General features: G+C 48.5%; 1 protein-coding gene and 1 long non-coding RNA gene across 12 annotated transcripts in view; one reads left to right on the top strand and one right to left on the bottom strand.

Moving 5' to 3' along the window:
- LOC131823869 (uncharacterized) overlaps positions 1-24806 on the top strand; it is a 57355-nt gene extending 32549 nt beyond the window's left edge. The window contains exons 3-5 of one of the 5 annotated variants that reach the window (XR_009350688.1): positions 19660-20215; positions 21860-22413; positions 24548-24806. This is a non-coding gene — a long non-coding RNA (uncharacterized LOC131823869). Of the gene's footprint in view, positions 1-866; positions 5067-5157; positions 6171-19659; positions 21372-21859; positions 22414-24547 lie in introns of those variants that run through there. The other 4 variants (XR_009350686.1, XR_009350689.1, XR_009350687.1 and 1 more) reach the window with 4 other exon arrangements.
- The window catches only part of KIF9 (kinesin family member 9), a 49698-nt gene continuing 26380 nt past the window's right edge, over positions 3240-26557 (bottom strand). For all 7 annotated transcript variants that reach the window (XM_059160741.1, XM_059160740.1, XM_059160735.1 and 4 more), the window contains 11 exons: positions 23057-23125; positions 22226-22330; positions 20602-20657; positions 19756-19846; positions 19137-19270; positions 17610-17801; positions 15834-16048; positions 12453-12629; positions 12046-12161; positions 11544-11648; positions 3240-5733 (listed from right to left, as the gene is read on the bottom strand). In XM_059160741.1, the coding sequence (XP_059016724.1) occupies positions 5683-5733; positions 11544-11648; positions 12046-12161; positions 12453-12629; positions 15834-16048; positions 17610-17801; positions 19137-19270; positions 19756-19846; positions 20602-20657; positions 22226-22330; positions 23057-23125 (1311 nt within the window). In that variant the 3' untranslated portion in view covers positions 3240-5682. The remainder of the gene's footprint in view (positions 5734-11543; positions 11649-12045; positions 12162-12452; positions 12630-15833; positions 16049-17609; positions 17802-19136; positions 19271-19755; positions 19847-20601; positions 20658-22225; positions 22331-23056; positions 23126-26557) is intronic.

The raw sequence follows: 26557 nt of genomic DNA on the forward strand, positions 1-26557 counted from the left end.
TAATAACATATTTATGGAAGGCTTTAGAAATTGTAAGGTCTTTGTGGACATTATCTCCTGTGATTCTCTTAGCATCCCTGTAGCGGAGAGGGTAATGAGAGCTGCTGCGTCCACTTTGCAGATGCAGAGATTGAGACTCAGAGAAAGGAGAATACCCAAGGTCCTGGACTCTGAGTCGTGGTATCTCAACTTGGGAGGTCTCAGATCCTGTGTTCCTTTCTCATATACTTGGCGCCATTTGTGGCTGTGTTCTCTATCCTCTCTGCCTCTCTGAGAGCCTTCCAGGTCGCTCCCTCAGCTTTCCCACCTTCTGCAGAAGGCCAGGGCATAGCCCCGTAGCACAGCAACCCCCAGTTTAAGAATAGCACTTGTCTGCTCCACACATGCAAAATCCCAGCCTCATAATGCCTTTTACAGCTTTTCTGGACAGAGAAGATTCTCCTTCAGGGGATTCGTAACAGGAAAATCCCACCTGCATCCAGAAATTCACTTCTTTTCTTTTTCCATTTCTTAACCAGCCACGTAGTTATCAAATCATACAATCATGGCCAGCCCCGAGGTAAACCCCTTCCCTACACGTAAGACCCCCTTCCAGCGTTTGCAGATAATGCAGAGTGCCTCTCCCTTTATCGTTATAAAGCTGAGCTGCTCATTAGAAAACTTTTTCTTATTATTCTCTAAATTTGATATTTCTGTTAATAAAAGGAATTAATATTTAATAAACTAAAAATTCAAAAGGAAAGGAAGTCCTTGTTTCATCCAGAAACCACCACTGAGCTTTTGACATTTTAGTCTTTTTTGCTCAAATATGAATATGTCTACATATATGATGTGATTTTTGATTGATACATTAAATAACTTTACAGCTGCTTTTATAGAATCACAGAATTTAGATTTAACGCCTCCAAAGTCCTCACTTCCTGGTTTGAGGATTTCTTTCACGTGGACCTTGACTGGGGCTGCCCAGACGCTGCTTGCATCCTCCAGGGACCAGGGGCCCAGTTTGCACCAAGACCATCCATTCCAGGTTTGGAAAACTCATCCTGTTTTTCCCTCCTGAAATGACAGAAAATCTGCACACACACCCCTTCACTTCTCAGATTAAATGTCTCTAATTTCTGTGACTATTCCTTGCTTGACAGTTTTGGGGTTTTGTTTTCTTGTTTTTAATAGTTATTTATTTGAGAGACAGCACAAGAGGGAGGAGGGTCAGAGGAAAAGCAGACCCCCCTGCTGAGCAGGGAGCCTGATGCGGGACTTGATCCCAGGACTCTGGGATCATGACCGGAGCTGAAGGCAGCCGCTTAGCTGAGCCACCCAGGCGCCCCAGCTTGAGTTTTTTCAGAGCCTCTCGTGATGCTTGTCACCCTCCCCTGGGGAGTCTGTCCTTCGAAAACTCTGCCTCCAGCCACCAACATGAAGTTCCAAGGCAGCCTGGCGGATGTGGTATATCGTGGGACTACTACTTCGCTGACCCAAGACACTTGACCTCCAGTAACACTGCCCAGGATGACACTGGGTATATTTTTAGCAGCTACTTCTCTGTACTAAAGCTTTTGGTCTTTAAAAATCACAGTCAGGCTTAATTAGGGAACAATAATGCCTGTCTGAATGCTGCCTTTTCAAATTCAGAATCCATTTTGGGGAGTGGAAAGGGAGCCTAACATTGGGGGCGGGGGTGTATGTATGTTTACTGTCTATCAGACATAATGCTGGGTACTTTATTACTGTTATTGTTAATGTCATGGCAGTTTCAGTTGGTTGAAGCCCTGCTGTGCACTAGACATACACAGCCCCAGGGTTATTAATCATTATTTTACACATGAAAAAAGGCTGAGAAATTGGACAACTTGCCCAAGGTCCCACGCCATTAAGATATGGAGTCCCAGTTTAAATTCGTATGTCTTGGCCCGAAGCCTGTGCTTACCACTCTGTTGTACTGGCTCAGGAAAATACAGCCCTCTCAAGTCAAGTGCAAAGTGAGACTCCCTGGGGCCAGCTGGTGGGGGTTGGGGGGTGGCAATTGGAACCTCCATTACAATGCCAGAGGAAACAGTAACAGAGGTGTCTGAACCCTCCAGATTCAAGATCATGAAGGACAGGGAGGACTACCCTGAGTTCTTTGTCCTCTTGAATCTCCAAAGAAACCTTGGGTGCTACATTGGTCCAATCTTAACCTTTTCATTATACTGTTATATATGATTTAAAATTGTATCATTAGCTACTTTAAATATTTTGTGATATTATTTCACTGATAATTCCACTAAATATAGCAACCATCTTTTTTTCCTTTGGTTCCATTCATCTGTGTGTGCATTTGTACTTTTATTGCGAAGTCCCAGGAAATAGCAAACATGCCTGAGAAATGTCGCATCCAGGTGAGAGGTTAGGATACTCATCCGCCAACTCAATGGCTGAGAGTTGCTCCTCAATGTTAACTCCCTGGCATTTGGGCCCCCTTTGCAGCAAATACATCCCTACGGTTGAGAAAGCCTTTATGTAGAAAGTTGCAGATGCTTTCAGTAGGAATCCACTTGCAGGAATGACAAGTGCAAGGGTCTATGATCAAGGGATGACAGTATCTGCTACAGAGGTTGACATTTAAGCATACTTGGAGGAAGTCAGAGTGAGCCATGTGGACATCTGGGAGAAGATTCCAAGCAGAAGAAACAGCAGGTACAAAGGTCCTGAGGAAGGAGCTGCCTGGCATGTCTGAGGAACAGGGAGGAAGACCACATGGCTGGAGCAGAGTGAGCAAGGGGGCAGAAGAGAGAACAGAGTAAAGTCACAGGAGGCAAGATCACGTAGGGCCTTCGAGCTGTTTTAAGGAACTGGGTTTCACTCTGAGAGAAACAGGAACCATCTGAAGTCTGCAAAGACGTATGATGTGGTCTAACGTAGATTTCAAAAGGATCAACCAGGCAGCTGTTCTGGAAATGGACTACAGAAAATGAGGGGAAGAAAAGAGAACACGGGAAGTTGCTGAGATACCCAGGCAAGACAGAACAGTGGCTTAGATCAGAGTTGGGGCAATAGAAGCGGGGAGGAGGTCAGATTTTTAATGCAGTATAAAGGTAAAGTCCACTGAATTTCTTGACAGATTTGACATGGGGTGTGAGAGGAAAAGAGGAGTTTAGTATAAAACTAAGGATTTAGCCTGAGCAATTGGGCTGAGATAAGGGAGATTGTGGTGGGGCATATTTGGACGACAATTAGGCATTTAGTTTTAAACACGCTGATTTGTAGATGCCTTCTTCTTCTTTTTTATTTGAGACCGAGAAAATGAGAGAGAACACAAGCAAGGAGGAGGGTCAGAGGGAGAGGGAGAAGCAGACTCCCTGCTGTGCAGGGAGCCATGGGGCTCGATCCCAAGACCCTGAGAACATGACCAGAGCCAAAGGCAAACACTTAACCGACTGAGCCACCCAGGCACCCCTGATTTGTAGATGTCTTTATAGACATTCAATCAGAGATGCCAGGTGAGCTGTGACTGTTACATACAGGTTTGGGTACAGGAGAGCAGCCTAGGCTAGCTGTAAGCAATTGACAATTGGCATATGAACAGACACTTAAAGCCAGGACACTGGATAAGCACACATGACAGATGTCCCTGGGATCACCTCTGGATCTGTGATTACATGTATCCTGGCGCTTCTCATTCTGTCCACCATGTCTCTCAGCCACACTTTGTTTTCTGTCTTGCTATCCCTCTATGCTCTATTCCAAGTATCTTCTTCAGATCCAACATCCAGGTCATTAATTCTCTCTTTTGCTGTTTCTAGTCTGTCATTTTAACTTTTAGAACATTTTTTCACCCTTAGACGTTCTGCTTTTTAAAAAATCTGTGATCAGGGCGCCTGGGTGGCTCAGTCATTAAGCGGCTGCCTTCGGCTCAGGTCATGAGACCAGGGTCCTGGGATCAAGCCCAGATCAGACTCTCCAAGCCTGCTTCTCCCTCTCCCTCTGCCACCCCCCGTGCTTGTGCTCTCTCTCTGTCAAATAAAACCTTTAACAAATAATAAAAAATAAAAACTTCTACTTGAGCCAGCATTTCTGTTTGTAGCAAGAGTATTGTCAGGTTATCTTATCTGTCACATGATGAAATTGGAAGGCCCCTCAGGGGTGATTTTAGGGGTCAGATTAGCTCCTCAGGAACTATTTTCTAGAACAACAAGCCCATTTGAGTGGACATGATGCCCCCTAGCTCCCACTCATGTTGGAAGCATCTGCTCCTGTGAGGAGTTCGAGTGAAGGGTGATCTACCAAGCGCCATCCTGGCTTATTCCTGTGGCTGGGCCCATGCTCATGACGACCTGTTTCACGTTGTGCCAAAGAGGCCTACAAGGTAATGAATGAGCTAAAGACGAATGTGCCCAACTGCCATGACAAAGCCCTGAGACTGGCTGTCTAGGAATCCTATGGAGTGATGTCCAGCACAGCGGTGCCATCAGGGAATGAGGGGAAGGGGGACTCGTTATGCCAAAAACAGTTGCTTCCGGTGGCCCCAACAAGATGATGTAACCTCTTTGTCGTGTCCTATTTCCCAAGATGTTCCAGAGACCTGGGAACCCCCAACAAGTCCTGGTTGGACAGGGACAGCCAAGGAAGGAAAGAACCAGAACTCTCTGCCTAAGGCCTCCACTAGCTGGGAGGGTAGGCAGAGCCTGGGCCAATTTGTCCATTTGGCCGCAATTGAAGGAAACATGAGGACAGACCAACAGGGCTGAGTGCACACCATTAGTTCTGGGCTGTGACAGTTCCCATGTGTGTCATCCAGGAGGATGAAGTTGGGGCACTGCTCTGTGAAGCCTTGGCATAGTAGAGGTCTCTGAAAGCTCTTTTAGGATCATTGTGTATCAGTCAGTGAAAGAGAAAGGGGCTGACCTCAAGGATACCTTTCTACTTTCTTCTACAAACCCCCATCCATCTGCTCACTGACAGGCTGAAGTCAGAGTCACAGGGTCTTTGGACCAGCGCCATCCAGTTCAACCTTCTATGCAGTGCATGGTCTGTAACCTCCTTGCCAGAGAGCCTCCTACTGTGGGGCTCTTGCTGCTAACATCATGGTAAGATGGCTCTCATTTTAAGCCTCTTCTTATGTGAAATGAAAATCTGCCCTTCAGCCATTTTCACCAAGACCCATTCCTCTTCTGGTAGCTGAGGAAGAAGGGCCTCCTGCCTTCACTGGCTCAGGGAACCTACAGCCTGAAGGACCTGTGAGAACCAGGGCTCCTTACAGCCAGCTCACCCCCAGGATGTCCATCCAGGGAAGGAAAGGCGCTGGCCGGTGGGAGAAAGCCGTGCCAGTAGGAGGGCGGCTGAACTACTTTTTCACCTTCTTCCTGGAGACTCAGTTCTGACCCCACCTGTACACAGGGAAGACATCCTCCTGGACAGGAAATAAAATCAAGTTTTTGAGTGAACATCAAAAGTACAGACTAGAGAGTGATTTTATCCTGTCCCTGCATACGACAGTGAACTGAAACCCCAAGCATTCTGTGAGGATGAGCAAGGGTGTCGGGTGAAGGATGTTGCCGTCGGAAGGCAGGCTATCGTGAGCAGGGCGTTTGGAGCAGCCTCGGAGCAGGGCGTTTGGAGCTCCGGGCAGGTGGGTCAGCAGCGCCACGAGAGCAGGTGGGAGTTTCCAGGAGTCTCATCCTTCAAGGCACTGGCGACGAGTCCCTATTTCCTGTGTGCCTGCTGGAGGCCCATCATGGTTTTCAAGTAATTGCGCTGGATACAGAGAAGAGGAGAAAATGGGAATTGATTAGGAGGCATGGACTTAAGACCCCGAAGCTATGCCACTTACACCCACGCCCTCATTCTTTCTGCAAGCATCATACTCTGGGGACAAGGATGCCCTCTGACCAGCCCCAATTCTGTGAGAAATATGTTCCATCCATCCCCTTTCGTTCTTTTGTCCTAAAGAAAGTGTGTAAAACTGTTTTAAAATGGTGTGGCAGGGGGCACCTGGGTGGCTCAGTTGGTTAGGCCTCTGCCTTTGGCTCAGGTCATAATCCCAGGGTCGTGGGATCGAGTCCCATGTAGGGGTCTCTGCTCAATAGGAAGTCTGTTTCTCCCTCTCCCTGTGCCTGCCACTCCCCCTGCTTGTGCTCTCTCTCCCTCTTTCTTTCTCTCTCTGTCAAAGAAATAAAATCTTTTTAAAAATATGGTGTGGCAGGCACGTTTTTAATTTTTTATTTTTAAATATTACTTGAGGGGCGCCTGGGTGGCTCAGTCATGGCTTAATCATGGCTTAATCGTGGGTTAAAACCTCTGCCTTTGGCTCAGGTCATGGTCTCAGGGTCCTGGGATCAAGCCCCACATTGGGCTCCCTGCTCAGTGGGGAGCCTGCTTCCCCCACCTCGCCTGCCTCTCTGCCTACTTGTGATCTCTGTCTGTCAAATAAATAAATAAAATCTTTAAAAAATATATTATTTGAGAGAGGAGAGAGAGAACAAGAAGTATGGGGAGATGGGCAGGAGGAGAGGGAGAAGCAGACTCCACTGAGCAGGGAGGCCCACTCAGGGCTCCAACCTAGGACCCCGGGATCATGACCTGAGCCAAAGGCAGATGCTTAACTGACTGAGCCACCCAGATACCCCCCAAAATCATGAGGCACTCAGGTTTAAAAAGAAACAAACATGTTCCAAGGGCCCACTTGAAAGTTTCTGGCAAGAATTAGGTTCAAAAAGAAAACAAGAGGTTTCTATCTCCAGAGGCATGGACACACATGCATCCACAAAGCAACTAAATGTTCAGAAATTCACTGCTGGGCTCTCAGAAAGCGAGCGGGAAGTGTGCGGATACAGAAACACTGGGCAGTAAACAAGCGAACGCAAAACCCAACCGGAAATGTGGGTATGAGTCCAGACCCCCCACAGCTCCTATGTTAAACTGAAATCCTCTTGTTTGCCCAGGTGTTTTTATTGTGGCAAAAGACACATTACATAAAACATACCATCTTAACCTTTAAAGTGTACAGCTCAGGAGTGTTAAATACATTCCTAATATGCAACCGTCCCCACCATCCATCCCCCTGACTCTTTTCCTCTTGCAACACTGAAACCTCGTGCCCATTAAGCACGAACTCCCCCATTCCCTACCTCCCCCAGCCCTTGGCAATCACTTTCTTTTTCCTGTCTCTGGTTTTGGCCACTCGAAGTACCTCCTGTGAGTGGAATCCTATAGCGTTTGCCTTTTGGTGAGTGGCGTGTTTCACTTACTGGCTGTACCACTCTACATTCTCACCCACAGCCTGCTCACCAGGGCTCCAATGTCACCACATCCTCACCAAACTTGTTATTCTCTGGCTTTTGGATAGTGGCCATCCTAACAGGTATGAGGTGAGGTATGAGGTATCAGGTATGAGGTAACAGGTATCCTGTAGCTTCGATTCACCTTTCCCTAATGAGTGGTGACCTTGAACGTCTATCTTTTCATGTGTGTACTCTCCATCTGTATATTTTTTTTCCAGCTATATCTATTCTTTGCCCTTTTTTAAAAAAGATTTTATTTATTTATTTGACAGACAGAGATCACAAGTAGGCAGAGAGGCAGGCAGAGAGACAGGAAAGGAAGCAGGCTCCCTACTGAGCAGAGAGCCCGATTTGGGGCTCGATCCCAGGACCCTGGGATCATGACCTGAGCTGAAGGCAGAGGCTTTAACCCACTGAGCCACCCAAGCGCCCCTCTTTGCCTATTTTTGAACTTTTATTTTTTTTAAAGTATTTTATTTATTTATTTATTTGACAGAGAGAGAGATCACAAGTAGGCAGAGAGGCAGGCAGAGAGAGAGAGGGAAGCAGGCTCCCCGCTGAGCAGAGAGCCTGCTGTGGGGCTCGATCCCAGGACCCTGAGACCATGACCTGAGCTGAAGGCACAGGCTTAGCCCACCTAGCCACCCAGGTGCCCCTGCCCATTTTTGAGCTTTAAAAGTTCTCTATATATTCTGGATATTAATTTCTTCTCAAGCTGTAATTTTTTTTTTTTTAAATAAACTCTATATCACACATGGGGCTCGAACTCATGACCCCAAGATCAAGAGTTGCATACTCTACCCACTGAGCCAGCCAGGCGTCCCTCACATTGGAATTTCTGGAGGAGGTTAAAATGGTCCTGCACTGGCAATGCCCCATGGCTAACTGCAGAAGCAAGTACAAACATTGTGTGTGTGTGGGGGGGGGGGTGGAATGCACTAATGCCCTCGAGACTACCACAGCTGCAGACCAATCAACTAGGAACTTAAGATTTAAACACACACACACACACACACACACACGCGCGCGCGCGAATAAAAGCCACCAAGAGAGAAATTCCACAAAATGGAAAAAGTTTTGATCTTAACAAATCTGATGCTGTCTGTCGGATGTGTAAAAATACATGGGACAAGTTTTAAACAAATGTAAGATGGAATGGCTCAAGGTCAACATGTGCGTATAAAGCGTGTTCGTGGGCATGTCTTCAACAGAAGAAATGTCCAATGCAGAGAGTTCTAGAGATTCGGGGAGGATGGGAGAATATAACACTGACCACAGAAATTCAGGATTCCTCTGTTGAATGATTTAGAATTCAAATGTTTATCTGAGACTTTGGAAGTAATTCAAGAAAATGCAAGATTTGTCCGGAATATCAAGAGAGAAGTTCATGGTGGCAACCATGAAAATCACTTCGATTCGCCTTTTTTGAATCTTGAAATAATTTATGCCAGTCAAAACAAGTTTACAATGAGGAATAAAATTCTGGAAGCTAAACCCAAAGACCTTCTGGTCCTCTTATTCAATGTACAGGGTGACTGTAACCTACTGATCAAAATTAACCTCACCAATAATGGGACAAAGCAACATCTTGTGCTTCCTGTTACAGACTGTTTATATTCCCTCAAAATACATTTGTTGAAGCCTTAATGGCCACTGTAATGGTATTAATAGGTGGGGAACTTTGGGGAGGTAATGAGATCTAGATGACGTCATGAGCGTGGAGCTCCTCATGATGGTTTAGTGTCCTTAGAAAAAGAGGAACAGAAAGAGAGAAATAGCTCTCTCTATATATATACAAACACAGGCCTAGGAAAGCCATGTGAGCACACAGCAAAAAATATGGCCGTTTATGAGTCAGGAAGAAGGCCTTCACCAAGAAGCAAATCTGCCAGCACCTGGATCTTGGACTTCCTAGACTCTAGAACCATGAGAAAGAAATGTCTGTTGTTTAAGACTCCAGCCCCCAGCCTATGGTATTTTGTTATAGCGTCCCAAGCTGACTGAGGCACCTCCTGATACAATGGACCATGAAGAACATAGCATCATCTCTGGGTATTCCTGCCCAAAATGCACAACTTGAATTGGAATCATGAGAACATATCACACAAACCTAAACTGAGGGACATTCAACTAAAAAAAAAAAAAAAAAAAATGGCCTGGACTCTTCAAAACATGAAACGCAAGGAAAAACTGAGGAATTGTTCTAGATTAAAGGAGCCATGGCAACTAAATGTAAAGCATGATCCTAGACTGGATCCTGAACAGGATGGGAAGGGAGAATAATTATAAAGGACATCATTAGGACAACTGCCAAAAGCTGAAATATGGATTTTGGATTAAATAATGTGAACTTTCTCACCCTGATGAAAGAAAGTTTCTCTGAAGAAACTTCATTTTCTTTTAAGTTTTTAAAATTTATTTAATCTCTACACCCTCTGCAGGGTTCAAACTCAAAACCCTGAGATCAAGAGTTGCATGCTCTTCTGAGCCAGCCAGGCACCCCCTAATAATGAACTTCAAAGTGTGCTATTCAAAGGGTGTGCCCTGGCCTAGCCACATAGGCACCATCTGGGAGTTTATCGGAAATGCAGAATCTCAGGCTCCACTCCAGGGCTGACATATCAGACTCTGTATTCTAACAGCCTGGTGATTCATGTGCAGCAGAGTGAGAAATTCTACTCTAAGGATCTTTTTTTTTCCCCTCTAGGAAAACCCCACAGCTAACATCATACTTAAGAGTGAAAGAATGAATATCTGCCCCCCATCAGGTCAGGAATAAGACAAAGATGGCAACCTTCACCTCTTATTTCAACCTTGTACTAGAGGTTCTAGCCATGCAAATTAGGCAAGAAAAGGTTATAAAAGGCATCAGATTGGAAAGGAAGAGGTAAAACTATCTGTATTTGTAGATGATATGATCTGGTATGTATAAAGTCTTAAGGAATCCACTAAGAAGCTATTAGAATTAATAAATGAATTTAGCAAGGTGATGGAATACCACATTGTTACACAAAAATCAACTGTACTTCTATACATACAATGAACAGCAATCTAAGAATGAAATTGAAAATATAATTCCATTCATAATAGCATCAAATACAAAACTTATACTCTGAAAAGTACAAAACTCCACTGAAAGAAATTAAACACCTAAATAAATAGAAAGATAGCCTATGTTCATAGATTTGAAGACTTAATATTGTTAATATGGCACTATTCCCCAAATCAATCTGGAGATTCAACACAACCTCTGTCCCAGCTGGCTTCTCTGCATAAACTGACAAGCTGGTCTGCAAATCTGTATGGAAATAGAACCCAGAATAGTCAAAACAATCTTGAAAAAGAAGAACGAAGATGGAAAATTGATACTTTGTAATTTCAAAACTAACTACAAGTTTATAGTAACCAAGACATTACAGTACTGGCATAAAGACAGACTTCCAGATCAATGGAATAGAATTGAGAGTCCAAATATTAAACCCTCACATATATGGTTAATTGAATTTCAACAAGGGTAACAAGATCATTCAATGAAGAATCCTTTTTTTCAACAACTGGCACTGGGAAAACTGGATATCTGTCTGCAAAAAAATAAAGCTGAACCCCTGCTTCCTACCATGTGCCCCCTCCATCAAGCCCAGCAGGGGCAGGCCTCTTTGTAGCCAGAGAAGGAAGCCCCTACATGGCGGTCACAGTCAAATGATTTCTGAGGGTATGCTATCTAAGCACTTGCCCCTACTCCATTCTTTCCCCAGTCCTCTGGGAGAGTCCCATCTTCCCACAGAGAGATTTTCATGAACAACCCTGAGCAAGCTTTTTGGAGTCAGCCAGTGGGGTCCATGGGAGCAGCCTGGCCAGGGTTGCCTTCCTCAGCCAAGTAATTGGGTTCCAGCAAACCTTTCCAGAGAGGCAGGGCCTCTGTCCCCTGCCTCCTGTTCATGGTGGCCCCCACTGGAGAGGTTGTCCCCAACAGGCAGTGGTCTCAGAAGATTCCCAGACCCTGCCCTGGGCTGTGACCCACACATGGTACCAGCTTAGCTCCCAATAACCCTCTGCAGGCCTGGCTATGGTGTGTGGGACCCCTGCTGGATTTAACCCAATCTAGGACTCTGGAGTTGGCAAAAGACACCCACTGACTCTGGGTGACTCTGTGTTTCCCTCGGCTGCCACAGTCCTTCTTTGCCTCTCCAAAGTGGGAAGCGTGATCTTGGGTGTCCTAATAACGTGCTCCCTGAAGCCCCACCTTCCTGGAGACATAAGCCCCTCTCCCCCACACCAAGTTACCTTCTGTTCTGTCTTGACTTTGGCATTGTAGAAGGAGATGGAGTCGGGGCCCTCAGGCAGCACCCTCTGCTGCAGCTGGTTGAACTTGTCCTGGTCATCTTCTCCCTAGGGGAGGCTCAACTCAGTCCCTTCTGCCTGCCAATGTTAGGATCTACTCTGACAGGGCCTGTGGGGGCATCAGGGCAGCCACTCACAGGGTGTGCAAACCCCCACGCAGGGTAGCTCATAACCCCCAGCCCCATATTTTCCAGATATTCTGTAGCTGCCACCTGGCAGGATGAGCTCCCCCAGAAAAGTGGCAGCAGGAAGTGATGTCTTCTGTGTCCCCATCCTCCATAATGGGGGAGAGACCTGGATCTGTTCATTTGCCCAGGCCAGCTGTGGGAGAGTCTGGGAGCAGCCTATACACTGCCATCTTTGTGGAGAAAACAGAGGACAAAGGGTACTGCCCCCACACCCTGTGCTCACCCACGGTCCCCACCCCAGCCCCCGTGGCGCTCACCAGAGATACGAGCCTGCTGACAGGCACCATGCCCGGCCGGATGCTGCTACCTGGCTTCAGGGACACTTGCATGTCATCAGGGATGAAGAAGGATTCATTGTACCAGATATCAAATTCTGCAGGGAGGCGGGAAGGCAGCACTGTGAGGTGCTGAGGAGGCCCCGAGGAAGCAGGTAAAGCCTGTGTGTGTGCTTGCCACAGGCGCACCCTCTGTTCGCTTCCTGCTCTAGGGTCTCACCCTTTCCTGTCTCCCTCTCCGGCTCTCAGAGTCCTGGGGACACTTCGGAAGCCCCTGCCAAGCCCCAGACTCTGTCAGAGAGACGCTCTGACACGGCTTCCAGAACCCAGGCCTGGCCCTCTGCCTCCCGTGACCTCAGGTAGCCAGCCAGCCTTCCCAAATGGCACACCCGTGAGCAGGCGGTGACGACACTGGTCCACCAGGTGCTGGCAGTACTGGATCTCAGCCCTGAGGTCACGCAGGTCCTGATACTCAGCCCGGTACTGCTTCTTGAGGTCTTTGAGCTTCAGGATCAGCAGGAATTCCTCCTCGTCGATGATCATCAGCCCCTTGTTTTCATACTCGCCTGCAGGGACAGAGGAGGTCAGAGAACGAGGTGCTCACCTGGGGTGTGGGGAGGAAGGCATTCTGGAAAGAAGGAACAAAGTGATGGCACGAAGACCACAGACTAGAGGAAGGGCTGGGGTGTGGGGTGGGGGTGGGCAAAGCATGAGGAGGCCAGGCCACCAGGACATGTCTCACCAGAAGAGGGAGTTCAGCTCGGATGGGGACACACTGGCAACTTGAAGAACAGGACGAGTGGGCAGGGGAGAGGGTAGAGATGGCACATGTTTCACACTTATTTTGACCTTAAACCTCACTGGCCAAAGATAGTTCAGTAACCACCTCAACTGAATGGACGTTTACGTTTTTTGTGAGTCATAGACACGAACTGCCACCACAGGCTAGCACCATAAGGCACCTGGGCAAGGTTATTAATAACAGAGCGTGTGAATCTGTATCATGTCAAAAGGCTATCAGAGGCTTCAGGAGGAAAGGAGTCTGTTGTGCTGTTTTGTCATCTCATGGTGCTTTTAAGGTCTGTCAGATGAGGGTTGCTGAGTTAAGACAAAATAATATGGTCTGTGAAGCCATGCACTCAGCCAGCCACTGCCCATGGGACCTTGAAATCTCAGCATAGGCATCAGGTCAACCCCATCAGGGCTGTGGGGCTCCCACCCCCAGGAAGCCTGGAGAGTGAGTCTTCTATGTGACTGAGGTATGTGGCCAGGGGAGGGGGCCGGAAGCATGAGGCAGTCTCCAGGTGTCCTTCCACTGATATTTCCTGGGAAAAAATTAAGTTACATATTCACTGACACCATTTATGGAGAAGCACTTAGGAATCTTGAATTGGTCTCAATTCAAGAAGTCTAGATTTGGGAGGGGATAAAGAGTGCCCTCCCGCTAAAGTCCCTCCCCTTCAGTGCAGAGCGGCCTGGTCTGTGTGCCGTGGGCAGTCCCCAGTGTGGTCACTGTGACAGACATAAGTCCTTAACTGAGTAAAGTCTTTACAGTATTCTGCTGACATGGGGAGGGACCGTGAACACTTCGTGTCCCGCAGGGCGGGGGCGGTTCCTCTGATTATCGCCAAGGAAAAAAACTTCAAAGAGCTGAACCTAAAATGATTTTTCATTTTTCTTTCACAAAACACTAATTAACATGCCAAATTTGCTGACCTTTCTGGGTCAATAAGTGGCTATCAATCAAAATGAATCAAAAAACATATTTTCTTGATCTATTCCCTCAAGATAAAAGTATTTTATTTGGTATTTTAATAACCAATGGAAAAACAACTGATGTTGGTGGGGAAAGAGCAAAAATGTGTTTTTTCTGACGCCTGGGTGGCTCAGTCAGTTAAGCCACTACTTTTAGCTCAGGTCATGATCCCATGGTCCTGGGATTGAGTCCCACGTCAGGCTCCCTACTCAGTGGGGAACCTGCTTCTCCCTCTCCCTCTGCTCCCCACTTGTGCTCTCTCTCCCTTAAATAAATAAAATCTTTTAAAAAATGTTTTTATACTGATAGATAAAATTTTAAATATTTTAGTTTTTATTTATTTGAGTATCTCTACACCCAACACAGAGCTCGAACTCACAACCCTGAGATCAAGTCACACGCTCTTCCAACTGAGCCAGCCAGGTGCCCCCAAATTTTCACTATTTTAAAATAGTGTTTATTGGGACACCTGGATGGCTCAGTCAGTTAAGCCACTGCCTTCGGCTCAGGTCGTGATACCAGGGTCCTAGGACTGAGTCCCACATCGGCTCCTTGCTCAGTGCAGAGCTGCTTCTCTCTTTGCCTCTGCCTGCCAGCCTGCTTGTGCACACTCTCTCTCTCTGACAAATAAATAAATAAATAAATAAAATCTTCTAAAAAATAATAAAAATAAAATAAAAATGTTTATTTAATCTTCATCTCATTCCTCTAAAATATCTGTTTTCAGGTATATTTAGGCATAAATGATACGTCAGCATAGCATGAATATATATTATCTAAGATATGTAAATAAGTGATAAGAAGTTGCAGTCAAAGAAGGTGTGGGCAGAAGGGACAAAGAAGTCGTTGGTCCTGTAAGATCTTCACCCTGGAGGTTCTGGCTGGAGCCACCATTGCCAGCCCTCCCCCGTGCCCAGACCCATGGAGGCTTAGCCCTCTGGAGCAGTGTGTCACTGTTGGTCTGTAGGTTGTAAGCAGAGTGGCCTGAAGTATTTGGAGCTGCCCTCTGAGAAGTAAATGAGTAATGCGCACATCCGACTGTGAGATGATCCACCTGGACCGCCGAAATAAAACAAACAACATCTGGAGATGCCCCAACACCTTGCCACCTGGGCGGCCCACCTGGAACAGGGCTGTGACTTAGCCAGGGGAAGCCCGCTAACCTCCGCTGTGCCTCGTCGGGAGAAGGACAATGGGACCAGGACTGTGAACAAGAATGTGGCTTCTGAACCTCTGGCCTCCGAGTCGGGATGGTTACTCATTAAAATGCAGTTCTGGGCCTTGCTCCAGATCTCCCGAGTTAGCCAGTAGTCAGGGCCTGGGAGTCTGTGTTTGATCGGCCCTCCCCGATGAGTCCTCTGCACACTCAAGGTGGGAGGGCACCCCAGGGCAGGGGTGAGCACGGTCCCTCACTGGGACAAGGGCACTAGGGTCAGGGTCACCAGGTAAGCACCCTCGCCACACTGAGGTCCCTCCTCTCTGAGCCTGAGGGCCCCCCAGACACCACCTGCCTTAGGAGACAAGACTGCCAGGCCAGCATGGGTGGTGAGGGATGAGCATGAGGAATGGTCTCAGTGACAATGGCTCCTTAAGCTCTCTCTTTCCCTCCTCAGTTTCTTGTCTTCACCAGCACCCTCACGCCAATCAGACCACCCTGGGCAGTGAGACCACACCAGGACCCGTATACGGCCCTTGTGGGGGTCACCAGCTGCCCATCCCTCTGGGGAAGTGTCTATAGGACCAAAGGCCTGCTTCTCCACTGGGAGCAGCACACACCAGGTAGAAGGCCCAGCACCTAGGTCTGAGATAACAAAATAGCGGGAGATCCACAGGCAAAGTCTGCCTGATACGGAAGGAGCCTGTGACTCCCCGGGGCTGGCTAGACCCACACGACGACCCAGGCGTGAAGACCACAGCCCCCTCCTGTTTCCGTCCTCTGGTGCCCAAGGCTGCCCGGTTTAGAGCAGGATGACTCAGCTCCCACCGCCACCCGCCACCTTCCCACCACATTCACCTTGCTTCTCCCGGATTGATTTCTGAAAATTTAGTGCCTCCTTGGTCAGGTCCATCTCCTGCTTGATGGCATTGATGCGCTGCGTGGTCTCGCTGGCCCTTTTCCTCCGCTCATTCAAGATGGATTTGTTCTCTTTGAAGATGCGGTTGATCTCACTGCCCCGTTCGTTCTTAAAGTCCTCGAAGGCCACAGGTTTGGGGGGTGGGGTACTGGGCCTGAAGACAGAAGGGGAAGGGAAGGGGAGCCAGAGCCACTAGGCACTTTGTCCCTCTTCTTGGGGTGGTTGGTGGGGGTCTTCTGTGGGCAGGCGACCAGAAGTCCCAGGCACCCTATGCAGGAACCACGCCCCTGTGTCTGTCTCTGACTCCCCCCGCCCCCCCACAGCAAGGGCACGTGACCATCACAGCAAGTGAGGACAGCAAGGAAAAGTGTAAAAAACAGAAAACAAAGCAAAAAACCACTCACTACCTATTGGCAACTACGCTTTGGTGTATCTCCTTCAGGGATTTCTTTGATTCATTATTTAATGTTTGATGTCATGCAGCAGATACCATTTTACATCTTGTGTTTTTCACAGAGGCATTCCTTCACACTGTGAGGATGTGAGGTGAAGTGTTGAGGTAGGGAATGTGGACTGTCTGCAGCTTCCTCTGAAATGCATCAGGGGGCGCTGGGGTGGCTTGGTCCCTTGAATGGGGCCTGGGATTGAGAGTCCCTGATTCTTCCTCTCCCTCTGCCCCTCCCCTCTGCTTGTGTTCTCTCTCAGATAAATAAATAAAAATCTTAAAAATAAATAAATTTTTTAAAAGTTAAAAAAATGCAATAAATAAATAAAATACTAAAAAAGGGGGGGGGGTGCCTGGGTGGCTCAGTGGGTTAAAGCCTCTGCCTTCAGCTCAGGTCATGATCTCAGGGTCCGGGGATCGAGCCCCACAACGGGCTCTCTGCTCCACAGGGAGCCTGCTTCCCTTCCTCTCTCTCTGCCTGCCTCTCTGCCTACTTGTGATCTCTGTCAAATAAATAAAATATTTTTTTAAAAAGTTAAAAAAATGCATTGAAAAAATAAGAGGGATGAAGAGAAAGACGGATGTGTGATGAAGGAAGCAATGTGTTCAATGCAGAACCAAGAGGGTGTCGGCTGTACAGTACTTTCAACTTCTCTGAGTTCTTGGAAATGTTCATCTGCTAAGGAAAGAATTCTTCACACCCATCCTTGTACATCCCAAGGGCAGAGACAATCATTCACTTAGTACCTTTTCAGTAACATTAGCTACTGAAGGTGTTTCCAAAACTCGTTTTTGGCTTTTTAAATGAATGATGCCATGAACATGTTTGCATAAATCTCTGTCCACAGCTCTAATCATTTCCTCAGGCTCCACTGCTGAACACTCGATTATTGGCTCACCAGGGAGAGGAACCGGGTAGCTAGAGGAAGGGGTCTCATACCTTAAAAAGGGCCTTTTGAATTAGTTATTTTTAAGTTAGTTAATTTTTTAATATAAATACGTTAGTTTTTTTTTTCATTGTAAACATAATTCTTTAAATGACTACTCTCTGAAGAATCTAAAATGATTCCACATATAACTGTGTATCTTTGAGGGCTCCTCAGGCGGGACCGGTTCACGTGTGGCTCAGCCATCACATTGCTTCTTTCCGGACTGTGCTCCTGGCCTTTGCCTATTACCCCCTCTTTTACTTCTCATTTCTCTGTAGGCGCTCTTGACATGACCACATTCGGGTTTTGAGTGGTCTGGTGAACTGGCCTGAGGTGCTTACCTGGGTGGGCGCCACTCCTCCTTTGGGGAGTCTAAGGGAAGGGGCTCAGAGCTGGAGGTCTCCCGGTCCCGCAGGGGCAAGTCTTTGACATCCCCCTCCTTGGACGATGGGGTCGCCTGGGTCTTGGAAATGGAGACCTCCAAATCCTTGCCACTCACAGGGCTGCCGGCACCTTCCTTTCTTCCTGAGGAGCTGGAAGGAGAAGGCAGGGAGGCCCCAGGGCTCAGTCATAGGCAGTAAGGTATCTCTGGTACTTCGGGGAGTGACATTTCCAAACCCACAGACAGCAAAAGCCCCATCCCATGCAGTCCTAGCTGGATCATACTCCTAGGCTGAAGGGCAAAGGGTATGACCGTAAGCCACGCCGATGGGCATTCTTCCCCCCTTCCTCAGAATGAGGAGCCCTCCCTTAGCCATCCCTGGCAGGAGACACCTGGGAAACTAGGCAGTCTCCAGGTTTGAAAGCGGCTGGGCCTGTGAGGAGGGCCACAGGCTCCCGGGAGCATCCGGGCTGTGGAGGTCTTCATCACATAGCCATCCTGGGAAGGCAGAGCCGCCACCCCACATAGGTCTGTCTGGGGACCAAAGATAAAGCAAGACATGTCTGCCCTGCTGCCTGATCAGTCCACAACCCACTCTCCCACCTCAACAAATGCCCACAGCCACTCCCAGAAAAGTAGCTGCCCTCTCTCTCCAAGTGATGGCACCCAGGGTCCTCCTCCTCCTCAGAGAGGCACATGTGAGCAGGCCTGAGCTGTCAGGAGGAGACCAGGGGCCTCAGCAACCCCTGCTACTCAACTACACATGGAACAGTTTTCTATGATCAGCTCCGGCCCGTGTCCTCTGACAGACGATAATATAGCAACACCCATTAGGATGGTGTACGTTCTAGGTACGGGGGCTGCCTTCACCGTTTATCTTTCCAACAACCCTCCTGACTTTGAAGCTACTATTATGATTCCCCAATTTAGGGAGAAGAAAACGGAAGCCCAGAGAGGCTGCCATGCCTCACACAAGGTGACCCCTTCTGTGAGAGAAGCCTCCTAGAGCCCGTGTTCATGTCCACAGCTACCAGCACCTTCCAGGGAGGGCATCTCATTTAGTGAGCCTTGACACTTCTCTCGCCTGGTGCACACAAACGATTCTTGTCTGGAAGGTGAACTGGGGCATTCAGGTGACATGAGTACCAAGGAGTAGGTCACAGGACTCTAGTTAGGGGTGGTTTCCACAGGTAATACCTGGGTGGTACCCGGCTTCTCTATTCTACTCTATCACTCGTCAGTGGTGTGAACTGACTCTCCAAGCCTTGGTTTCTACATTAGTAAAATGGAGCCATGATCTCCTACCTCCTGGGGTTGTGGACAAGAGGTAACCAGCGCAGCCTGGACCCCACAGATGTTGCTAGTATTCTCAGCAATACGAGCAATAGGGACCACCCAGTAGCAAAGACACTAGCTTGTGTCCTCTCTTTCACCAGCTGAGGAGGGCCAAGTGGTGAGCAGGTAAAGCAACAGGAAGGTTCCTCACCCGAGCTGTTCTTTGAACATCTTCTTGGACTTGGGTTTCTTCCCAGGTTTGGTAGAGAAAGGCGTGACCCCGAGTCCGAAGCTTTGTCCATCAGGCTCACCCACGAGGTGGCCCTCAACATCCATAAGCCCTGCCTGGATAGAGGCCAGCCACAAGGCCGAGGGTTAGATTAAGGGTTTTGGCCTGTGGGGGACCCAAGTAACTCTTATGCTTAGGTGGGTATATTCACCCCACATGCCAAGATGGCGGGCCCAGGTTGCTAGCTTGAGGCTGTCTCCAACAGCACTGTCTCTCACCACCGATGTCCACACTCCACATCAACTTCACTCAATGGTCTGGTGTCTCATGCCAACCCTTGAGGATCTTAAGGCCTGTTTCTAGCCTAATTCCATGAACTGGTCTTGTTTATGGTCATGTTTATGGTCATGACTCCAATCCTGGAGACCATTCTGAATTCATATCCGGTTTACTCTTGCATGGGTCACGCTCATCCTGGTATTCCCTTTATCTGTTGCAACCCTAGATCTGCTCGGATGTAGAACCCCTGCTGCTTCTGGAAAGGTCTGGGGATGGAAAAAATCTGACATGAACGCTGTCAACAGGAAGCAACCGTGCATACCTTCTGGACGGCGGAGATGGCGGCAAAGTCATTCTTGTCTATAAGGGTATACTTCCTGCGCAAAGTGGACTCCACTTCCTGCTCCTGTTGGCTTGAGAGAGAGGAGAGAACACCTTGCACCTTGGAGCTAGGCTGAACCTTCCAGATCGAAAACCAAGTATGAGAACTAGAAGTCATTTGGGTGTGGCCCCTTGTGATGGAGCCACACCCTCATGGTGAACCAGACAAAACAAGCCCATTCCACACCCCGATTCCTCAGACCACATACCACCTGTTCACCCCTCGAATTGGCAGTGGCCACCCTTGTATGCCAGGGACTTCTGCTCCAAGGAAACTAACAAGGACTGTAAGCCTGCCTCAGGACCATGGTTTCCCACCTAGGTTCTATCTTTAAAAGGCCCCAGGGAAACATGTGACCCACGCCTGTGCTACCACCCAGCACAAGCTGTTCACTGTACAGGTATGTCTGCACCCCAATACATCACAAATGCCTCCTGAGGTGGGGGCGGGGCACAGGGCATATTCATGATGCCCTGCTCTGGCCACACTCAGGGCTGGCACTCCAGAAGGACCTCCCGTCTAATTCATGAACTCAGGAAACACCCACCAGGGATCACTTCTTCTCTGAGTTGGCCTTGAACAGACAGCTCTCCTCCCGGCTTCCCCCAGGGGAGAGGGATGGCTGGAGGTTCTGAGAGCTCAGGGGCCTGGGCACACCCCAAGGACTCTGAGCTGGCTTCTCATCCATGAGAGACAAGGCTGTGTGCTGAGAGCCACACCCTGGCCATGGGAAATGAAAACGGCAGCCTGATGTAGGAGTCTGATGGGCGGGTGAGGGTCCCTTACCTCAACACCACCCGGAACTGGTTGAACACCTCCTGGATCTGTCTGAGGTTGATGATCTGGAGGCAAGACAGCAAGGCAGAGGTTGGGCCTCAGGCCATGCAGAGCTGAAGGTGTGTCTACACTCAGAAGAGAAACCAGGACTCCTTGGCTAACCCTTTAATCATGTATGTCTTGAGAATGGAACATCAGGAACCTCCTCAAGAACAGAGAAACAGGGGCGCCTGGGTGGCTCAGCTGTTGGGGATCTGCCTTTAGCTCAGGTCAAGATCTCCGGGTCCTGGGATCAAATCCCTGCGTCGGGCTCCCAGCTCAGCAGGGAGTCTGCGTCTCCCTCTCCCTCTGCCTCTCCCCCTGCTTGTGCACGCGCTCTCTCTCTCAAATGAATGAATACAATCTTTTAAAAAAATGAGCAGAGAAACACAACTGATTCATAGTTTTCAAACTAAGTAAATACTGAGGCTATAAAAATGACCTTCCGTGGAGTGCCTGGGTGGTGTAGACAGTTAAGCAGCTGACTCTTGATTTCTGCTCAGGTTGTGATCTCAGAGTCATGAGTTGCAGCCCTGCACTGGGCTTCATGCTCAGCAGGGAGTCTGCTTGAGATTCTCTCTCTCTCCCTCTGCCCCTTCCCCTGCCATGCTTGCGAGCTCATGCTCTCTCAGATAAATGAGTCTTTAAAAATTACCTTTTCTAAGTGAAGGTCTCTATAAAATTGACTCTAGTTTTTGAAAATACTAAGAAAAAAATTTTAATAAAATTTACTGTCTTCAGCTCCCTCCTGTTTCTACAAGGTTCCATCATGAACTCTCTGTGTAGCATATACACATCAGTGGCTCGAGGAAGGCCACTGGCTTCCCTCTTGGCCCTACAGACCACAAGCATTACCCTTGACAGAAGGTCATTCTAGGACTAACCCTTCTCCAAGGCCAGAAGAGCCCACTCCTCAGTTGTCCCAGGCCTGTCAGTTAGAGCTGCCACAGTAAGAAGCCCAGCGTGGCAGGTATGGGGTGGGTGGTGCTGCCATGTAGCTCCCCGGTGAGGGGTTTCCTGTCCTGCACTGTCAAAATAGAATGCATCCTTCCCCCTGAGGACCCTTCCCTGTGTGGCTGCTGTCTCTTCCTCCCTAGCTTACTCCAACACAGGCCCTGCGTGTCTGCCCTGTCAGCCCATGTGACGGCTACCCTTGAATGGCCTCACTCTGCCCGGCACAGTTGAGATCCTGAGTTAATTCCACTTTGATTTCCCTCTCACTCTACAGGTGTGGCCACCCAAGTACACGAGGTCGAGCATTTTGCTGAAGTCACGCAGCAAGGAGACATCGGAGCTAGGATGTGATCCAGGGCAGCCTGGCTCCAAGGACCACCCTGTTCCCACAGTAATGGGCCACCCCCTGTGTGGTCAAGGCTATTCAAGGATGCTGGCCACTCTGAGGGGCACACCCATCCTTGTAACCCTAAACATGGATGCTGAGGCCTCGGTAGGCTGTAGAGCCCAAGGCCAGGGGTCCAGCACCACCCACCCCATACCCACTGCACCCATTCAGAGTGAGGTTCCAAGGCCAGCCCAGCACAAGTGGGGGATGCCCAGGATAGGGAGGGCATGGTCCCGAGGAGAGGCTCCTTACGTCAATCTCGTCCAGCGTCCCCTCCAGGTACCTCCGCACCTGGGAGTTGATCTCAGCAATCTGGATTTCATCCATGGGATCGTAGTTCACAAAGGTGCGGTTGGCCTTGAAGGAGGATGAAGAACATGTCAACAAGCTCCAAACACCTGAGCCCAACAGGGGCAGCAGGGGTCGTTCTGAAAACCAAGGTAGGGAGGTTGGACACAGGCCCTGGCCAACTAAGCCAGCTCCATTCCCTTGACCATGCTGGCTAGGTTCTGGGGTCACAGAGGGACAACTAGGTCTTGAGAGCCGCCTGACATGGGCTTGCCACTCCAAGCAAGGGGGCTGAGACTCAGCAGACTCTGTCCCAGGAGGGCTGTGGCAGGGGGGTGTGTGGGGGTGGTGGCTGCCTCTGCCTAGAGACCCTCCCTGGACCGTAAGTAGGCCCAGGCAAGCTGTCAGAGGTCTCCAGTTCCCACCCTCTGCCCTCAGGGCACTCTGCTGCTGCCCCTCTCCCACTGCCCAAACTGTCCCACCTCCCTGACCTTGACCCCCATGCTGTCTGCCCCTGCCCTACCTGCCTGCCACCTGCCTCTCATTTTCCTGTAAACTGTCTGCCTCTGCTCCCTGGTATCTGAAATCCCTGCCCACATCCTCCTGGTCTTCTAGTATCCCTAGCTTCCAGGCATCCCTGTTCCCCAGCCCCCTTCCCGTCTCCCTACCTACTTGGCTTACCTACCCATCTGGCCCCTGTCCACCCAGTCCCTCTGCCCACCTGGTGCCCTGACCTCACCCCCTCTAGCAGTCCAGCCAACCCCTCACCCCAGACCCCTGCCGCTAGCCCCTTACCAGGCTGTCATGGATGGCCAGCTCCTGCTTGAGCAGCGCCAGCTCCTTCTCCAGGTTCTTCACCATTCGCTGCCAGGAAACATAGTTTGGGGTGGGGCAGGGAGGACCGTCAGAGAGAACACCCTGCCTCTCCCAAAACAAGCCCACAATTCCCTAATCTATGCCTGGACATCCAGGCACCTCCTGGAAACCTGTGGGGTGTGATGTCAGCATCTGGACAGCTCCCTCCCAATCAGTGACTTTTCCCCAACTGGGGTGAGTTTAGGGTCTCCGGGGGCCTCAGCAGTCCCCTGGCCTCTGCCTCTTAGAGCAGAGGAGACAGAACACAGTGAGCACAGGCACCCACAGGGCAACCGCATACCCCGACTCCCAGGAGCTTCAGATTTCTGGTCTACCAGGGTGGTGTCCCTCTCAGTGCAGCCCACTGCCTCCAAGCACAGTTGTACCTTTTACCCTCATCCTTCCTGACCATTGCACAGACATATCGCCATTCCCTGCTGATAATCAGGTACGTCACCTCTAATATTTTTGCTGCTTCAAACAACACTGCACAACATTTTTGTCCTTAGATCTTTGGGTCTTTCTAGGTTTCTGTTGGGTAACGTCGGCCCTTTGTGATCTGCCCCCATTACTTCTTCCCTGCTGTTCCCCCCAAGCTCATTCCAGCCCTACCAAATTATTTGGCACACTCCCGCCTCTGCCCTACCTGTCCCCTCTGCCCGGGACACTCTTCCCCCAAGTACTGCCCTGGCTCACCCCCACACCTCCTTCAAGTCTTTGTTCAAGAGCTTCTAAATTAAGAAAACTTCAATCACCCCGCGGAAAACTGCAATGCCCTCTCCACGCCCACACCACTCTTTTTTGCAAATCTTGCTCTAATTTTTTTCATAGCACCTATCACCAACATACCCCAGAGCAATGCTGTTTCACAGAACTTTCTGTAATGATGGAAACGGTCTTTATCTGTGCCATGAGCTACATGTAGCTATGGAATACTTGAAATGTCACTAGTGTGACCCAGAAAGTGAACTTTAATTTTAACTAATTTAAATAGCCCCAAGCAAGCAGAGCTAATGTACTGAGCGGTGGAACTCTAGAATTTATCTATTTCTTTCTTTTTTCCCCACTAACATTTAAAAAAATTGTTCAAGAGAAATTGTAGGCAGGCATACCTCATTTCATTGCACTTTGCTTTATTGAACTTCCCAGATACTGCACTTTTTACAGATTGAAGGTTTGTAGCAACCCTGTGTCAGGCAACTCTGTTTTGTACCATTTTCCCAATAGCATTTGCTCACCTCATGTCTCTGCATCACATTTTGGTGATTTTTGCAGTATTTCAAACCTTTTCATTATTCTTGTATTTATTATGTGACCTGTGATCAGTGATTACAGCTTGCTGAAAGCTCAGACGATGGTTAGCATTTATTAGCAATAAAATATTTTTAACAGTTATTTACTTATTATTATTATTATTATTATTTTGCGTAGGCTCCCCAACCAGCATGGAGCCCAACAGGGGGCTTGAACTCACAACCCTGAGGTCAAGGCTGGAGCTGAGATCAAGAGCTGGATGCTGGGTGCCTGGATGGCTCAGTGGTTAAGGCCTCTGCCTTCAGCTCAGGTCATTATCCCAAGGTCCTGGGATCAAGCCCTGCATTGGTCTCTCTGCTCAGCAGGAAGCCTGCTTCCCCCCTCTCTCTGCCTGCCTCTCTGCCTACTTGTGATCTCTGTCTGTCAAATAAATAAATAAGATCTAAAAAAAAATAAGATCTTAAAAAAAAAAAAAAAAGAGTTGGATGCTCAACCAACTGAGTCAGCCAAGAACCCCACTGAAAAACCATTTTTAAATTAAGGTATATACTTTTTTTTAAGACACGATGCTACTGCACATTTAGCAGACTACAGTATGGTGTAAACATGACTTTTACAGGCACTGGGAAACCAAAAAATTCATTTGACTCACTTTATTGTAATAGAAGGTATAGTATAGTGATCTGGAGGTATGAATATTTATGAATATTTAAGGTGTACAACAGCATACGCATATATATAGTAAAATGATTGCAACAGCAAGTTAATTAACATATCTATCTCCTCACCTAGCGACCGTTTCTGTGTGTGCTAAGAGCCTCTGAGACCTACTCTCTTAGCAAATTTCCAGTATACAATACTATTAACTATGGTCACCATGTTGTATATCAGATCCCAGAACTTACCCATTACATAATGAGAATTTGTGCCCTTTGACCATCATCTCTCCTTTCCTCGGCCCCTGCCCCTATTCTTGGTAACCACCACTCTACTCCCTGCTTCTATTAATTTGACCTTTTAGGTTTCACATATAGTGAGATCATGCATTATTTTTCTTTCTGTATCTGGTTTATTTCACTTGGCATAATGTCCTCCAGGGCTATCCATGTTGTTGCAAAAAGCAAGATCTAGACTCACTTCCTGTTTTTTTTTTTTTAATAGTTTATTCATTTAAGTAATCTCTACATCCATCATAGGGCTCGAACTCACAACCCAAAGATCAAGAGTCACATGCTCGGGGCACCTGGGTGGCTCAGTTATTAAGTGTCTGCCTTGGGCTCAGGTCAGGATCCCAGGGTCCTGGGATTGAGCCCTGTATCGGGCTCCCTGCTCGGCGGGAAACCTGCTTTTCCCTCCCGCTACCCCTGCTTGTATTCCCTCTCTCGCTGTGTGTCTCTCTGCATCAATTAAACAAATAAATGAGACACAGTGAGAAAGGGAATACAAGCAGAGGGAGTGAGAGAGGAGAAGCAGGCTTCCCATTAAGCAGGGAGCCCAATGTGGGGCTCGATCTCATCATGGCCTGAGCCAAAGGCAGACGCTTAACGACTGAGACACCCAGGCACCCCAATAAATAAAAATCTTTTAAAAATATAGTCACATGCTCTCCCAACTGAGCCAGCCAGGTGCCCCTAGACTCACTTATTTCTTATATTTATTATCTTTCTCTCAGCAGACCATCAGCTCTTTGGGGACAGAGACATGTGTTTATTTGCATACTAATATTCCAAGTGCTTCAAAAAGTGTCTGGCACGTGGTAAGTGTTCCGTAGACTTTAGGTAAATGGACAAATGATATATTTCTAGAAACAGAATTGCTGAGTCATTTTTACAGTTGATAGATGAGAGGCACAGGGATTTTACACTGAGAACCGTCACTGTGAATAGGGCTTTCTTCAGTTGTCGAAAAATGGCCACTGGAGGGAGCCCCTGACAACTAGATCCTGGGACTGGTGACCAACGCTGTGACCAGTCTGCAGCTAGGGGCGACAGAACCCTGGCATCCTGGTGGCTCTGTGGCAGTTCAGAGCACAAAGCCTGGGACTCAAAGCGCATGACCAGGGTCCAAATCTGGCTCTGCCCCTTGGGGAAGCCCCAAGATGGTCTCTTTCAGTAGACTTCCTATGAGGTGAACAGGAGAGGCTTGGTGGCCAGCCCGTCCTCTCAGCTGAAGGATCTCTGCTCTGTT

Source organism: Mustela lutreola, chromosome 2, assembly GCF_030435805.1.
Source record: "Mustela lutreola isolate mMusLut2 chromosome 2, mMusLut2.pri, whole genome shotgun sequence".
NCBI classification, from domain to species: Eukaryota; Metazoa; Chordata; class Mammalia; order Carnivora; family Mustelidae; genus Mustela; species Mustela lutreola.